Here is a 16,582-nt window from a genome sequence, read left to right on the forward strand (position 1 = left end):
AAACACTGAAGCACAAGGTCGCTGCACGGCAGATGCATACCTGGCTAGGCTTCATGCACACGACCGTATGTATTTTGCAGTCCGCAAAATACGGATGACGTCCTTTTTGCATCCTTTTTTTTTTTAAGGGTCGTTGATTTCAATGGGTACATGGTACGCATTTTGCGGCAAAAATAGGACATGTTCTATCTCTTGTGGAAAGGACATACGGATGCGGAGAGCACATGGATTTCCGCATCCGTGTCTCCATTCTGCAAAAGGATAGAACATGTCCTATACTTGAGAAATGCGCGACCATGGACCCAGTGAAGTCAATGGGTCCGCAAAAAAAGAAGGATGCAGCACGGAGGTCATCCGTATTTTGCAGACTGCAAAATACATAAGGCCTGAAGCTGACCTGAGATTCTTGATGTAGTGGTACTGAGTTTGTCAGTGTACTCAAGTGTTGGCAAGACATACTGTGGCGGAGCTGGGCTTGTCAGATGTAGCAGGACCACATCTATCAGTTGCAGTGGGGCTGAGTTTGTCGGATGCCGCTGGGCTGACTAAATTAGCTGCAGCAGTGCTAAGTGAGTCAGATGTAGTCTGGCCGAGTTTATCAGAAGTTGCAGAACAAAGTTCAACATATGGAAAACAATACCCCTCTATAGTATCATGTGCTACTATACAGTGTTCTATAGACCTGAAGTTAAACCTACTACATTCTTATCACAAAGTGGCGAATGACAACTTTACCTCTGCCGTGCGTGTACACATACCGCTGTATATACATGTAACATATACACGCCTATGTGTTTGTACAGCGAGTTTGCGTCACATTTTCTCACAATTTCTACCGCATCCAGAAATGCGCTAATTTTCACTGTGACATTTTGAACAGTTTTAATAATGGTTAGCATATCTCGGTTATATCCGTTTCTAGGAAAGCTGGGTAACATGCGTTTTGTCACCCAGCTTTTCAAGAGTTCTGAAGGGAAAGTCTGAGTTGTACTGGTACATTCCCACATCTTAGCATTTTCCGTTCAGAGGTTTATGTACCAATCCGGATGGGGAATGTGATAGTACCCAGCTTTTCTAGAAACCAATATAACTGAGAAATTGCCTTAGGGCTCATGCACACAAACGTTTTTTTTTTTTTTGCGGACTGTATGTGGAACCATTAATTTTAATGGGTCGCCAAAAAAAACAGAAGTTACGGAAGTTATTTGCATTCCATTTCCGTATGTCCGTATTTCCTTTCCGCAAAAAATAGAACATGTCCTATTATTGTCCACATTACGGATAAAGATAGGACTGTTCTATTAGGGGCTAGCTGTTTCGCAAAATACGGAATGCACACGGACGTCATCCCTACTTTTTGCGGACCGCAAAATAGATACGGTCGTGCGCATGAGCCCTTTCTTTTATATCTGTATATTAACCTAATGGTGTATAGTCTCATGATATACCCCCATGGTATCTGCTCCCCTGATATGTGTGTGTGTATATATACACACACAATTTCTACCTACGGAGTATATTTTGAGGCTGATTCCACTAGGTGGGGTTTTCTTACTTATGGTATATGCCTAAAATGAAATTTTCAATATCATTTCCACATGAATACTATTTAAATAATCAAATTTCCATTGTACTACATCAACTATCATATTTAAAAAATAATAATAATAATGATAATTGTCAAAACAATAAGCAAAACTGAATTTTTTGGTTTTTCATAGATGATCACATATTAATCGTAATTAGCAGTTTTTTTTATATTTCTGAATTTATTTTTTTTAGCCAGAACCCATCTTGTGATACAAAGCAATGTCCCCATCAGCGAGTAATTCATGGGTTACATCTTAAAATTCTGTCATTATTTTGTACTTAATTCAAAAAAAGAAATCTAACAACCTTTATAATTACTACATCCTTTTTGTTTGGGGGGAGGGGGATATAAATCATTAGATTTTTTTAAAATTATTCCTTTTTTTGTTTTGAATGGCAAAAATAATGTTGTATTTTAACAAAAGTGTGACCCTAATTTATTATAAACATATTACAATTTAGAATGCTTCATTTATTTATTTTATTTGGGGGGGAGGGGGTTACAACAGGAGGTTAACATTTTTTAGAAACAATGTTCTATATATTATTGTGCTTCTGCTTGTGTTATGTGTGTCCACAAATGATTAATCTGATCTTAGTACAATTTTTTATATCATATAAAGTGCAGTAAGTGTAATCTTTTGATGTTATTTCCAAACCAGCTGGAAAGCAAAAGCAAAACAAATAAAAATAAAATTCCCACATTAATTTAGAGAAATGTAAACAATTTATATGAAAATAAAATCATATTTGTTTTCCCCTCTAGGCCAATCATATCACCTGTAAATATTAACCCTTTTACCACAGACAATTTTTTCATCATGGACAACATTCCACATTTTAAGGAGATCTTCTGAGCTTAACTTATGGACCACCAACAAGCTCTTATAGAAACAAGGGTCACTGTTCATTGCACTTGATCTCTTTTTGCTGATTCCAAATGTTCTAAATCCTGGATGCAACTTGGGCTCCACACCTATGGCCTTAAGGCACATTCCCAAAAACACATCATCAATGGGAAACAACTGGATGTTCTCCGAAACTATAAACAGTCTTCTGGCTAGAGCGGAAGCCATTAGGAAGCCACCTCCACCAGCGTACACTGGATAGGGTTTGTCATACAACTCTTTGGGGATATAATATTTACTTTGTTTATTCCTAATCGGAACTGCTCTGGATATAATATCTCCTACAAATAAGCTTGGCAGCATAGGGTCTTCCTTTTTGAAGGCTAAGAAATCTAATATATTTTCAGTATTCACAAAAATATCATCATCACCTTTGAAAATAAACTCAACATTTGGACAATATATGTGAAACCATTTTAGGAAGTTCACCTCTTTAAGAGTCAAGTTAAAGAAAGTGTCCATGAAATCCCATTGTAGAATGTCCCCATAAATCTGGTTCTCCTGCTCAATGAGTCTCTGGAGGTTCCTGTGATCTTTACCTATGGATGTAGTTCCAAGAAGGAACAGAGTTTTGATTTTCTTGCCATCTACTTCTTTCTCTTTGCCCCATGTCCTCCTCACAGCTTCTCTCCTATCATGTTGCTCAATGATGGACTTCACCACTATGAGCAGGTGGACATCTCCCTGACATTTCTCAGGGTGGTTAAGCAACAATGGGAAATACCTGCAATGCCGATGCAAAATAAACTGATGGAATCTAGGATCCACATGTTTGAACCAAGGTTGTCTTCTTAGACCAGTGTTCTCAGGACATCTACTCTCATTAATGTCCCACCTTGGAGGCAGACTCAACCCTACTGAGGTACCACCAGCAGCAGCAGCAGCAGAATTGCTAGTGGTTCCTTTGCTGTTCCTCCTGGAGGAACTATTGTCTGGTTGCAACCACTCATTCATTATTCTAGTATGGAATGCCAGGCGTCCCTTTGTTCCTTCCTCGACTAGTTTCAGTTTATGTATGGTGACCAGGGTGGCAAATAGTAGCGACAAGGTTAAGCAGGTTTTCAGCACTCTCCTTCTTCTGAAAAGGCACTCCATGTTTGAGGTTGTGATGGGAGGTATGTCACTGAGGTTGGGAACACTTCTGTTCCCTTGTCTTTTATGGCTGTGAGATAAATAATAAAGGTCTGCATAGCATGGCGGTAAGAACCAAATCTGTAGAAAATGCATGAACAGGGAGGAAGCAGCTTATAAAATATTTTCTGAACTAAGAAGCCTGGAGCTTTTCCCATGCCATTGCAGTCTGTTTCTTGAGGAGTCTGCTCATACCTGCTTTGCAGACGTGCTTAAGTCTTGTTTCGTGTGATGCTGAAGCTGGAGGGATCATGCCTTGCAGACAATGGTCTTTTCTTTGCCCCAGGTTTGCTGATGTCTCTCCATGGTAGATATATAGATCATCCTGCTTCTGAACAGTCAGCTCAATGACTTGCCAGATGCAGACTGATGCTGGGAGGTTTGGTTTGTGCAGCCAGTAACTTTTCTGCAGATCATGTTACTGGAAGCCACACTTGGTTGGCGTAAGAGCTTAACCCTTTCACAGCACTCTGCTTACACTTTGCGTACAAGATTATTGTGGTTTTGTGAAGGTGTGTCTCCTTCCCTTCTGAGCACACCACAGAAAGCCTGTATCTTCACAAACTATTTATAATGGGAAGAATATTAAACAACTACATATTTAAAGGGAAACTCCATAATTTACAACATTGCACAGTTGCGATCTACATATGATGCTGAATAATATTGTAAATACTTTGATTTACTGATTATGTACACATTTTGAGTTATAAGACGCTTTGTTCTTCCAGATATTAGTTTCCTGTTACCAGAGAGAAGTGCATTGTGGGAGCTCAGCTGTAAGGTTGCCTGTTTGAAAGTGGACCAATGACCCCCACAGCACGTAAGAAGCCAAAAGCATAGCAAGTGATCGTTTTGGGCCTTTGTATGGATTTTGCCTTGGAGCCCAGGAGCTTCAACCGACATCTCAACCAGGCTATTTATTTGCCAATCTGCAGAAAAGGAACATGGGCCGCACACCCACATGCATTGAGCTATTGATTTTCAGCATAATTTGCTTTGTATATGTTTTAAACAAAATGCATAAGCCCAGTCAAGGTGGCCATTTTCCAATAGGTCCCCACTCTACTTTGGCGCAGCACGACGCGGCAACCACCACCCCTGACATACAGCACCCACCGGCTTCGAGCCCTAGCAACCCAACAACACCCCTGCTGTAGGGTCAAGCCACCCTGGCATTGGTTTCCACCAACCACAGGCCCAGCCCCCCATGCGGTACTACCCTATGTGAACAGATCTCAAAAACTTACCGATCCATGTGGTCTCAAAAACTAGTCTGAGACCCAGGAGCTATTAACACTTATACACTCTCCTGCTAATTGAATACTTGTACGTTTAGAAATTATGCTGAGAAACAACAGATGAACGCCATGTAGATGTGAGACCCATGTTTCTTTTCTAGAGATTGCCGGCCTGGTTATTTAAATCAGTAGCCAGTTCCAAATAACACATTGAGGCAAATTTACCAGGGCACTGATGACAGTTTTTTTTGGCATGCTCAGGCCAAACGCCATCTAAAAGAAGTCTATTGGAACACTTTTTTTTGGGTAAACACAAATTTAGTCATATGGAACGCAACTCATATCACAATTTTTTCACATTTGGAGGACCTAATACACACTGGTGTAGGTATGAGAGAGAAATCACTTATTGACATGAATTTGTGGTTATCCTGTAAGGAAATCAAGTGGCTGTTAGGCAATGGACACCTTTGGGCAGAATCTATTATTATCATTATGATTGCATAGCACTTATTTTGGACTACAAAACATTTTTCCAATAGGTTTTGTCTTCTGCAGCCTGAGTAATTTCACATAAACTGCAGGCTGTTCTGTTCCCTTCATAGTGAAATCCATCAGAGAAGCTGTCTCATGGCTCATTCTCTCAGTCCTTAGAGCTGCACTTCTGGTACCACAAACACTTTTTTAAGCTAAATTCATCAATTTGAGCCTAACACACACACCTCCTAACATTTGAATTTCAAACTGAGGGACATTTTAAGTTCCATTTTGTTGACTTTTCCATAAATCGCGCACATTTTACAGCAGAAAAAATAACTGTTGACTTGGAATACAAAAAGAACCCCAGACTGAGAGGGAAAGGTGGAGGGATGTGCAAGGACTATGGATTTTTATCAAGCCTGGTTGACTCTGAGATTACGGCTTCATATCTGAAGAAAATGGCTGTTGTAAATTTCATCTACTTGGATTCCGAAAGAAGAGGTCAGGGGCATAAATGTCCAAAGAAATTCTCAGCTCTGCTAGTCTTGATTGTTTAGCATATATAGTACATTTTGGGATTGCTCCACAAGTATTCAAATCCGCCAGTAGAACTCAAGCAACGTTTATGGCAGCCTGTATTCTGTCTGCGAAGGAAATCCATCTGTGTCCATGACTCTCCATCTTCTATTACTACAAAACTCAGAGGAAATTATCCCAATAATGAGTCTACCTTAGGGAACTGTTACTTGGGTAATTGCCAATATAACTACAGTGGATATAAAAAGTCTACACACCCCTGTTAAAATGTCAGGTTTCTGTGCTGTAAAAAAATGAGACAAAAACAAATAATTTCAGAACTTTTTCCACCTTTAATGTGACCTATAAACTGTGCCACTCAATTCAAAAACAAACTGAAATCTTTTAGGTGGAGGGAAGAAAACAAAAAAACCCTAAAATAACATGGTTGCATAAGTGTGCACACCCTCTTATAACTGGGGATGTAGCTGTGTTCAGAATTAAGCAATCACATCCAAAATCATGTTAAATAGGAGTCAGCATACACCTGCCATCATTTAAAGTGCCTCTGATTAACCCCAAATAAAGTTCAGCTGCTCTACTTGGTCTTTCCCGAATTTTTCTTAGTCGCATCCCACAGCAAAAAAGGTTAAGTTAGGTATCAGTCAGGAGAAGGGTACAAAAGAATTTCCAAGGCATTAGATATACCATGGAACATAGTCAAGACAGTCCTCATCAAGTGGAGAAAATATGGCACAACAGTGACATTACCAAGAACTGGACGTCCCTCCAAAATTGATGAAAAGACAAAAAGAAAAATGGTCTGGAAGGCTACCAAGAGGCCTACAGCAACATTAAAGAAGCTTCAGGAATATCTGGCAAGTACTGGCTGTGTGGTACATGTGACAACAATCTCCCATATTCTTCATATGTCTGGGCTATGGGGTAGAGTGGCAAGACAAAAGCCCTTTCTTACGAAGAAAAACATCCAAGCCAGGCTACATTTTGCAAAAACACATCTGAAATCTCCCAAAAGCATGTGGGAAAAGGTGTTATGGTCTGATGAAACCAAGGTTGAACTTTTTGGCCATAATTCCAAAATATATGTTTGGTGCAAAAACAACACTGCACATCACCAAAAGAACACCATACCCACAGTGAAGCATGGTGGTGGCAGCATCATGCTTTGAAGCAGTTTTTCTTCAGCTGGAACTGGGGCCTTAGTTAGGCTAGAGGGAATCATGAACAGTTCCAAATACCAGTCAATATTGGCACAAAACCTTCAAGCTTCTGCTAGAAAGCTGAACATGAAGAGGAACGTCATCTTTCAGCATGACAACGACCCAAAGCATACATCCAAATCAACAAAGGAATGGCTTCACCAGAAGAAGATTAAAGTTTTGGAATGGCCCAGCCAGAGCCCAGACCTGAATCCGATTGAAAATCTGTGGGGTGATCTGAAGAGGGCTGTGCACAGGAGATGCCCTCGCAATCTGACAGATTTGGAGTGTCAAAATGTGCCATGCTGATAGACTCATACCCAAAAAGACTTAGTGCTGTAATAAAATCAAAAGGTGCTTCAACAAAGTATTAGTTTAACCCCTTAAGGACTTATAACGTACCGGTACGACATGTTTCCCAAGTCCTTAAGGACCCCCCCCCCGTATCGGCGATTGCCGCAAACCGCAGGTCGATTCAGACCTGCGGCGTGTGGTGGTGCCATCGGGTCCCCATGCGGCTGTAGGGGGGACCCGATGGCATGGAAGGCAGCGCGATGCCTAAGGAAGGCATTGCGCTGCCTTCCGGTGACGAGCCTGTGAGATCCAGCCCCCTGGATCTCACAGGCCGGAAGCTGTATGAGTAATACTCACTGTATTACTCATACAGCCAATGGATTCCAATACAGAAGTATTGGAATGCATTGTAAAAATAAACAAAAACATCATTTTCCCAAAATAAAGTAAAAAATAGAAAAAAAAAAACATATTAGGTATCGCCGCATCCGTATCGACCGACTCTATAAACATATCACATGACCTAACCCCTCAGATGAACACCGTAAAAAATAAAAACTGTGCTAAATAAACCAGTTTTTTTTCACCTTACATCACAAAAAGTACAACAGCAAGCGATTAAAAAGGTGTTTGTCCACCAAAATAGTACCAATCTAACCGTCATCTCATCCCACAAAAAATGAGCCCCTACCTGAGACAATCGCCCAAAAAAAAAAAAAAAACTATGGTTCAGAATATGGAAACACTAAAACATCATAAAAAAAAAAAAAGCTGTTATTGTGTAAAGCTTACATAAATAAAAAACAAAGTATATGTATTTGGTATCGCCGCATTCGTATCGACTGGCTCTATAAAAATATCACATGACCTAACCCCTCAGATGAACACCGTAAAAAATAAAAACTGTGCTAAATAAACAATTTTTTGTCACCTTACATCACAAAAAGTGTAATAGCAAGCGATCAAAAAGACACACGCACCCCAGAATAGTGCTAATAAAACCGTCATCTCATCCCGCAAAAATCATACCCTACCCAAGGTAATCGCCCAAAAACTTTTGGCAAAAATTATGGCTCTCAGACTATGGAAACACTAAAACATGATTTTTTTTGCTTCAAAAATGAAATAATTGTGTAAAACTTAATACAAATAAAAAAAGAATACATATTAGGTATCGCCGCATCCGTGACAACCTGGTCTATAAAAATATCACATGATCTAACCTGTCAGATGAATGTTGTAAATAACAAAAAATAAAAACGGTGCCAAAACAGCTATTTCTTGCTAACTTGCCTCACAAAAAGTGTAATATAGAGCAACCAAAAATCATATGTACCCTAAACTAGTACCAACAATATTGCCACCCTATCCCGTAGTTTCTAAAATAGGGCCACTTTTTTGGAGTTTCTACTCTAGGGGTGCATCAGGGGGCTTCAAATAGGACATGGTGTAAAAAAAAAAACAGTCCAGCAAAGTCTGCCTTCCAAAAACCATATGGCATTCCTTTTCTTCTGCGCCCTGCCGTGTGCCCGTACAGCGGTTTATGACCACATATGGGGTGTTTCTGTAAACTACAGAATCAGGGCCATAAATATTGATTTTGGTTTGGCTGTTAACCCTTGCTTTATAACTGGAAAAAAAATATATTAAAATGGAAAATCTGCCAAAAAAGTGAAATTTTGAAATTGTATCTCTATTTTCCATTAATTCTTGTGGAACACCTAAAGGGTAAACAAAGTTTGTAAAATCAGTTTTAAATACCTTGAGGGGTGTAGTTTATAGAATGGGGTCATTTTTGGGTGGTTTCTATTATGTAAGCCTCGCAAAGTGACTTCAGATCTGAACTGGTAAATATGATAAAATATCATTCCCAAAATGATCCAAACATGAAGTAGACATATGGGCAATGTAAAGTAATAACTATTTTTGGAGGTATTACTATGTATTATAAAAGTAGAGAAATTGAAACTTGGAAATTAGCATTTTTTTTTAGAAATTTTTGGTAAATTTTGTATTTTTTTATAAATAGAAATGAATTATTTTTTACTTCATTTTACCAGTGTCATGAAGTACAATATGTGACGAAAAAACAATCTCAGAATGGCCTGTATAAGTCAAAGCGTTTTAAAGTTATCAGCACTTAAAGTGACACTGGTCAGATTTGCAAAAAATGGCCAAGTCCTTAAGGTGAAATAGGGCTGAGTCCTTAAGGGTGTGCACACTTATGAAACTATATTATTTTTATATTTTTTCTTCCCTCTACCTAAGATTTCAGTTTGTTTTTCAATTGAGTTGTACAGTTTATAGGTCACATTAAAGGTTGAAAAAGTTCTGAAATTATTTATCTTTGTCTCCTTTTTTTTTTACATCACAGAAACCTGACATTTTAGCAGGGGTGTGTAGACTTTTTATAGCCACTGTACATAGAAGGGTCTACTAAAGATACTTGTTTTCCAACATTCGATATATGAAGCTGACAGAATAATAGCAGATGGAGTGACTTGTATCACCCTGGAAGAACTGGATTCTGCTAATCCTTTTTATACAGTCTGGATTCAGTCCTACAAACACTGTCCTCAGCTCGGTATGCATGGAAAGCAAATGTGACACCCTCTATAAAGCAGTTTCGGGTCTTAGCCCAGAATCACGTCATTTCCTCTGAGAACACTTCTTCTCCTGAGACTAGTTTTCTACAATTCACATAAATCACAGAAACAGCAAAGTAAAAAATTTAAAGTGCTACCAGTTTAATGCATGTGAAAAACGTACAATTCCAGCCTCCCCTGGCAGAAAAGTAGTCTAAGGCTGGGCTCACATCATGTTTTTCCATCTATTTAACATATCCAAAAAACGTATAAACGTATATGTTAAATGGATGCCGCAGACTGATGCCGTACAGTGGCATTCATCAACATAGAGTTCCATTGTAAAAAAAAAAAAAAGTACAGTTGATATAGACATGTTCTATATTTGAACGGAATGGAAGGCATACAGAGTACCTTCCGTTTTTTACCCCCGGATCCATTGAAATGAATGGTTCCATATATACGGAACGCAAAAAACGGAACATAAATGTGTGGAAGAGGCCTTAACATGATTTTGAATGTGATTGCTTAATTCTGAACACAGCTACATCCCCAGTTATAAGAGGGTGTGCACACTTATGCAAGGTGGTGTGCTGCGATTTTGTATCTTTTTTTTTTTCTAACGTATTCATCAAACGGAGGCATAAAACGTGACGTGAACCCACCCTAAGTCCAATATAATGCAGATTTCTGTAACCCTCCGGCTTCCAGCGCATCTTTGTGTCCACCACAAGAGCAGACTTGGATCAATTCTAGGTAGGTCTGGTTTGTGGCAGTATTTTGTCCCATGAATCTTCACATGTTTTTGTTCGCACAAAATTCTGCAACATTTACCCACTTACTCCTTACTTCACTATGTTTTAGGATAGGTTTTGTGTTTAGACCTGTTTGAAGGCACATTTCCTATGTGTGACATTTCAATGCCAAAGAAGAAAAAAGGCAAAGCACGACTAACAATATATATAAACTTTATTATGGTTCCCAAAAAAGTCCCAGAAAATCCGATAAAATACAATGAAAAACAATACATGGTTGGACGAGAGACACACAGGGTGGGAAAGGATCACAAAATGGACGACATGTTAAAACAATTCATGGAAAGGTCAAGGAGATACTAATTCATTGATAAATACCCGAATGGAGTACATATTTCAATGACCTGAGGAAGCTTACGCGAAACGCGCGTTGGGGCTCTTTTGGATCACTATTCTGGTATTTATGTAATTCTCTATTTATCATATTGTTCATTTTATTGTCCATGTACATTGTATTTTTTGCACTTTAACCTATGTACTGTATTTGGCTCCAATATCTTGTTCACATTTTTGGGTGGTCATTGTAATATGTACTCCATTCGGGTATTTATCAATGATTTAGTATCTCCTTGACCTTTCCATGAATTGTTTTTACATGTCGTCCATTTTGTGTTCCTTTCCCACCCTGTGTGTCTCTCGTCCACCCATGTATTGTTTTTCATTGTATTTTATCGGATTTTCCCCTTTTTTGGGAACCTTAATAAAAGTTTATATATATTGTTAGTCGTGCTTCCTATGTGTGACATTTGTAAAAGTCATATCTCCACGCCAGGCAACACCCTGTTGTACTCTTACAGACACCACCTTGCACTTGCCCCAGACAAATTATTAGTGTGCGCCATTTCATAAATTTGGAGCAACTTCACAAACTAAAACAAACACCCAAACCAGCGCAAATGATAAATACCCACCCTTGCAACTTTTTGGAGTGGAAAATGACAAATCTACACCAGCAGGGAGCTGCCATAGATTTAAATATGTTGCACGGCCTGCTGGAGGTAGCACCAGTTATGTAGAGGCCTGCACCTCTACATAACTATGGCGCATCCATGGGCAGCGCCTAGGTACTAAGACCGGCATCTAAACTGCTGGTCTTAATAAATGTCCCCCATAGCCCTTACTTATAGCTTGGCTATGCCCAAAACATGTATGCTAGGCTGACGGAGTCTTCTGCAGGATTTTAAAAATTTCTATGTAATAAAGTCTTGGAGGGGAGTTTATTAGTTGCGGTACCATTCTAAGGTACGCCACCATAACACGGCATGTCCCCTAAAATGCGACTTAGGGGACAGTCTTATAACTGTATGAAACCAGCCTTAGGGTATGTTCAGACAGTGGATGTTTGCAGCAAAAATGCACCACAATTCTGGAGGAAAATTCTGCCTTAACCAGTAGTTAGTATAGTGTTAGACAAAAGCCTGTGAGCCCCTGTGATAAACGTGGTGCGGATGTAGACAGCAGGTTTAAGTGTACATCATCTACATGAATAGTAAATGTGCGCCATTGTTTACTTACAATCCTTAGAATGATCCATAGGTAGAGACTGCATTATACTTCTGAGCTGAATTCACAATTCTGCAGTCTTCAGAGATGAAATCGCTCAGCATTTTTTGGGTGGCTCAATGTTTGCACATAGCTTGCTCTGGTGATCTGCATTAGTGTGGAGTATGATCACCACCTCAGCTCGGACACTCTGGGAGGTCTTGACAGGAAGAGGACAACTTGAAAAGCTGTTTGGAATTAAAGGGGTATGTCCTTAGTATAGGTCATGAACAGCAGACCTGGGGGGTTCTTGCACCCAGCACCCCCACGATTCGCTGTTTGCATCAGCTGCTGGAACTCACACAGAAGATAAAGCAGCTACTGCAGCTCAGCTACTATTCTCTTGAGAGGGAGCTAAGCTGCAGTAACCACACATGGCCACTACACAGAGTGTGGAGCTGTGCTTCCGGCTCCGTTCTCTCTGTTAGCTCCGGTGCCTGTTGCAAACAGCTAATCGTGGGCATGCTGGGTGCCAGAACCCAATTTCTAAAACCCAGAAAACCCCTTTAAGCACTTATACCAGTATATCCAAAGGGTAACTGGTTTCTTGTCCTCATCGGCTGTGAATTTCCCAGTATGTAGAGTGTATGCCGTTTTTTTCATTACTAGTGATTTCATTGTGTATAATAATAGAGTATTTGAAATTAAATTAATCTTCTGAATAAATGAAAAGTAATCTGAACTGCCCGCAGAGACAGTCCTTCCTGCAGTCTCATTTATATAGGTCACCTCCAGCCACAAGCTGCTGACATAGACCAGCAGTATATAGGAAAATATGAGTGCCTGCAGCAAGCCAGTGTTTTCTTTCCAGGGCCACCGAACTAGAGGCCAGTGTGCTGCCAGAAAGCCAGAGAAACCTAGACTTTATATGATGTGGAGACATTGCAGTAAGGACATAGAGCTCTCTCATAGTATATGTGAGAATGACGAGGCTGACGAAGCAGTGTGTGGGCCACACAATTATTATCCTCATATATCACACATCTACAAATAAAAGGTAACTAAATAAGATAATGAATCCTGAAGCACGGCGACACTAAATAAAGAGCTCATCTGACCCAGATAAGAGCCATTAGTGCAGCAGCTCTCCCGGTAGTTAGTGGCACACAGGTGACCGCTCCAGGCCGCGTGATCATTGACCGATTCTAATAATGTCAGCTGTTTTTACAGATAATTTTTGCTGAGAAACAATCGGTGAAACCCACCTTAAAGGGGTTGTCTCACTTCAGCAAATAGCACTTATCATATCGAGAAAGTTGATACAGGCCACTTCCTAATGTATTGTTGTTATCCATATTGCTTCCTTTGCTGGTTAGATTAACTTTTCCATCACATTAAATACTGCTCATTTCCATGGTTACGACCACCCTGCAATCCATGAGTAGTGGTTGTGCTTGCAAACTATAGGAAATAGTGCCGGCCTCACTGGTGGCCGGGACAGTGGGGGTGCGCACATAGGCTGGTGCTTTTTCCTATAGTGTGCAAGCACGGCCACTGCTGATGGATTGCAGGGTGGCTGTAACCATGGAAACAAGCAGTGTACAGTCGTGGCCAAAAGTTTTGAGAATTACATAAATATTGGAAATTGGAAAAGTTGCTGCTTAAGTTTTTATAATAGCAATTTGAATATACTCCAGAATGTTATGAAGAGTGATCAGATGAATTGCATAGTCCTTCTTTGCCATGAAAATTAACTTAATCCCCAAAAAAACTTTCCACTGCATTTCATTGCTGTCATTAAAGGACCTGCTGAGATCATTTCAGTAATCGTCTTGTTAACTCAGGTGAGAATGTTGACGAGCACAAGGCTGGAGATCATTATGTCAGGCTGATTGGGTTAAAATGGCAGACTTGACCTGTTAAAAGGAGGGTGATGCTTGAAATCATTGTTCTTCCATTGTTAACCATGGTGACCTGCAAAGAAACACGTGCAGCCATCATTGCGTTGCATAAAAATGGCTTCACAGGCAAGGATATTGTGTCTACTAAGATTGCACCTCAATCAACAATTTATAGGATCATCAAGAACTTCAAGGAAAGAGGTTCAATTCTTGTTAAGAAGGCTTCAGGGCGTCCAAGAAAGTCCAGCAAGCGCCAGGATCGCCTCCTAAAGAGCATTCAGCTGCGGGATCGGGGTGCCATCAGTGCAGAGCTTGCTCAGGAATGGCAGCAGGCAGGTGTGAGCGGATCTGCACGCACAGTGAGGCGAAGACTTTTGGAAGATGGCCTGGTGTCAAGAAGGGCAGCAAAGAAGCCACTGCTCTCCCAAAAAAAACATCAGGGACAGATTGATCTTCTGCAGAAAATATGGTGACTGCGCTGCTGAGGACTGGGGAAAAGTCATATTCTCCGATGAAGCTTCTTTCCGATTGTTTGGGGCATAAGGAAAAAGGCTTGTCCGGAGAAGAAAAGGTGAGTGCTACCATCGGTCCTGTGTCATGCCAACAGTAAAGCACCCTGAGACCATTCATGTGTGGGGTTGCTTCCCATCCAAGGGAGTGGGCTCACTCACAATTTTGCCCCAAAACACAGCCATGAATAAAGAATGGTACCAAAACACCCTCCAACAGCAACTTCTTCCAACAATCCAACAACAGTTTGGTGAAGAACAATGCATTTTCCAGCACGATGGAGCACTGTGTCATAAGGCAAAAGGGATAACTAAGTGGCTTGGGGACCAAAACGTTGACATTTTGGGTCCATGGCCTGGAAACTCCCCAGATCTTAATCCCATTGAGAACTTGTGGTCAATCCTCAAGAGGCGGGTGGACAAATAAAACCCCACTAATTCTGACAAACTCCAAGAAGTGATTATGAAAGAATGGGTTACTATCAGGAATTGGCCCAGAAGTTGATTGAGAGCATGCCCAGTCGAACTGCAGAGGTCCTGAAAAAGAAGGGCCAACACTGCAAATACTGACTCTTTTGCATAAATGTCATGTAATTGTCGATAAAAGCCTTTGAAACGTATGAAGTGCGTGTAATTATATTTCACTACATCACAGAAACAACTGAAACAAAGATCTAAAAGCAGTTTAGCAGCAAACTTTGTGAAAACTAATATTTGTGTCATTCTCAAAACTTTTGCCCACGACTGTATAATGTGATGGAAAAATTAATCCAGCCAGCAAAGGAGGCAATAAGGACAATCACAATACATTACTAAGTGTCTTGTATTAACTTTCTCTACATGATAAATGCCATTTGCTGAAGTGACAAAAACCCCTTTAAAATGTACCTGAACTTTCAAGAAATAGCTTTTAAACTGTTAGAAATACCCTAATAATAATTTCTGTATTATACTTTATTTATTGATTTGTTTTACAAGCTGTGCTGCAGTGAGCCGTATACTGGCAGGAGCACATATAGTTGTTCCTGCCTGTGCCCGCTCTGCTGAAACCTCTGCATAGCATATCTGTGCAGGATATCCTGTGCCATGCTTTAGTGGAGCCAAGCAAGGACATGCAGGAGCAGAGATGTGCTATGTAGAGCTCCTGCCTGTGCCCGCTCAGCGCCACTAAAGCCTGGCATAGCACATTGGCGCAGAATATCCTGTACAGATATGCTATGCAGCGATTTCAGAGGAGCGGGTACAGGCAGAAGCAGCGAGGTGTGGTCCTCTGCACACCCATTCAATGAGGCTTTACACAAGGACACATGTGCAGTCAAACAGATTGTGCAGCCAAATCTATGCTGCTACTATGGGCGCATTGAGTCTAGAGCTGTCATTTGGCTGTGTCTTCTACTCTGCTTTCCCACTGCTGACAAAACAGAGCATGCGCAGTTGCACACAGCTGCCAGGAGAGCCAGCGAACTACTGCACAAGTGCGGTATTGTCTTCGGCTGCTAAACTGATCACCGAGCAGCAAGAGGGAAGGAGGGTAGGCATCATTGTGGCAGCTTTGGAAGGACCAATCAGGAGGAGGCACACACAAGGCATTCTGGGGCTTGTCGGAAATTACCTCTCCAAGGCCATCATGTGTACTTCCACTGGATCCCACCTGCCCTAATGTTCAGCACAGCAGGTACAGAATGAGCTGAGCTTTTCTAAGAAAAGGTAACTCTGCTCATTACTATTTACTGTTAATTCTGCCTGGTTTGGAGTAAAGGCTACCAGTGGGACAAGCACTTATGTTTAACCTTTAACACTTAAAGTTCAAAATTTGTGCATATTAATTTCTGACTATTTCTTTATATTGGTGAATTGTAGGAGTATTTTTAAGTAATGATTGGTTCTGTCTCCTTTAATTCTGTCTCTTT

General features: G+C 40.5%; 1 protein-coding gene across 1 annotated transcript; it reads right to left on the reverse strand.

The window, feature by feature from the left end:
* Positions 1-1,333: 1,333 nt before the first annotated feature.
* Positions 1,334-3,989, reverse strand: LOC122926778 (UDP-GlcNAc:betaGal beta-1,3-N-acetylglucosaminyltransferase 7-like). The gene is made up of 2 exons (XM_044278260.1): positions 3,825-3,989; positions 1,334-3,660 (listed from the first exon to the last, which is right to left on the reverse strand). Exon 2 carries the CDS (start codon positions 3,591-3,593, stop codon positions 2,367-2,369), a length of 1,227 nt encoding a protein of 408 aa, XP_044134195.1. The 5' UTR covers positions 3,594-3,660; positions 3,825-3,989; the 3' UTR covers positions 1,334-2,366.
* Between the last annotated feature and the right edge of the window lie 12,593 nt (positions 3,990-16,582).

This window comes from Bufo gargarizans, chromosome 2 (genome assembly GCF_014858855.1).
Source record: "Bufo gargarizans isolate SCDJY-AF-19 chromosome 2, ASM1485885v1, whole genome shotgun sequence".
NCBI lineage: Eukaryota > Metazoa > Chordata > Amphibia > Anura > Bufonidae > Bufo > Bufo gargarizans.

What these genes read in the sequence shown, in the direction of transcription:
- LOC122926778 (XM_044278260.1), bottom strand. Translation starts at nt 3,593, where the DNA reads ATGGAGTGCCTTTTCAGAAGAAGGAGAGTGCTGAAAACCTGCTTAACC.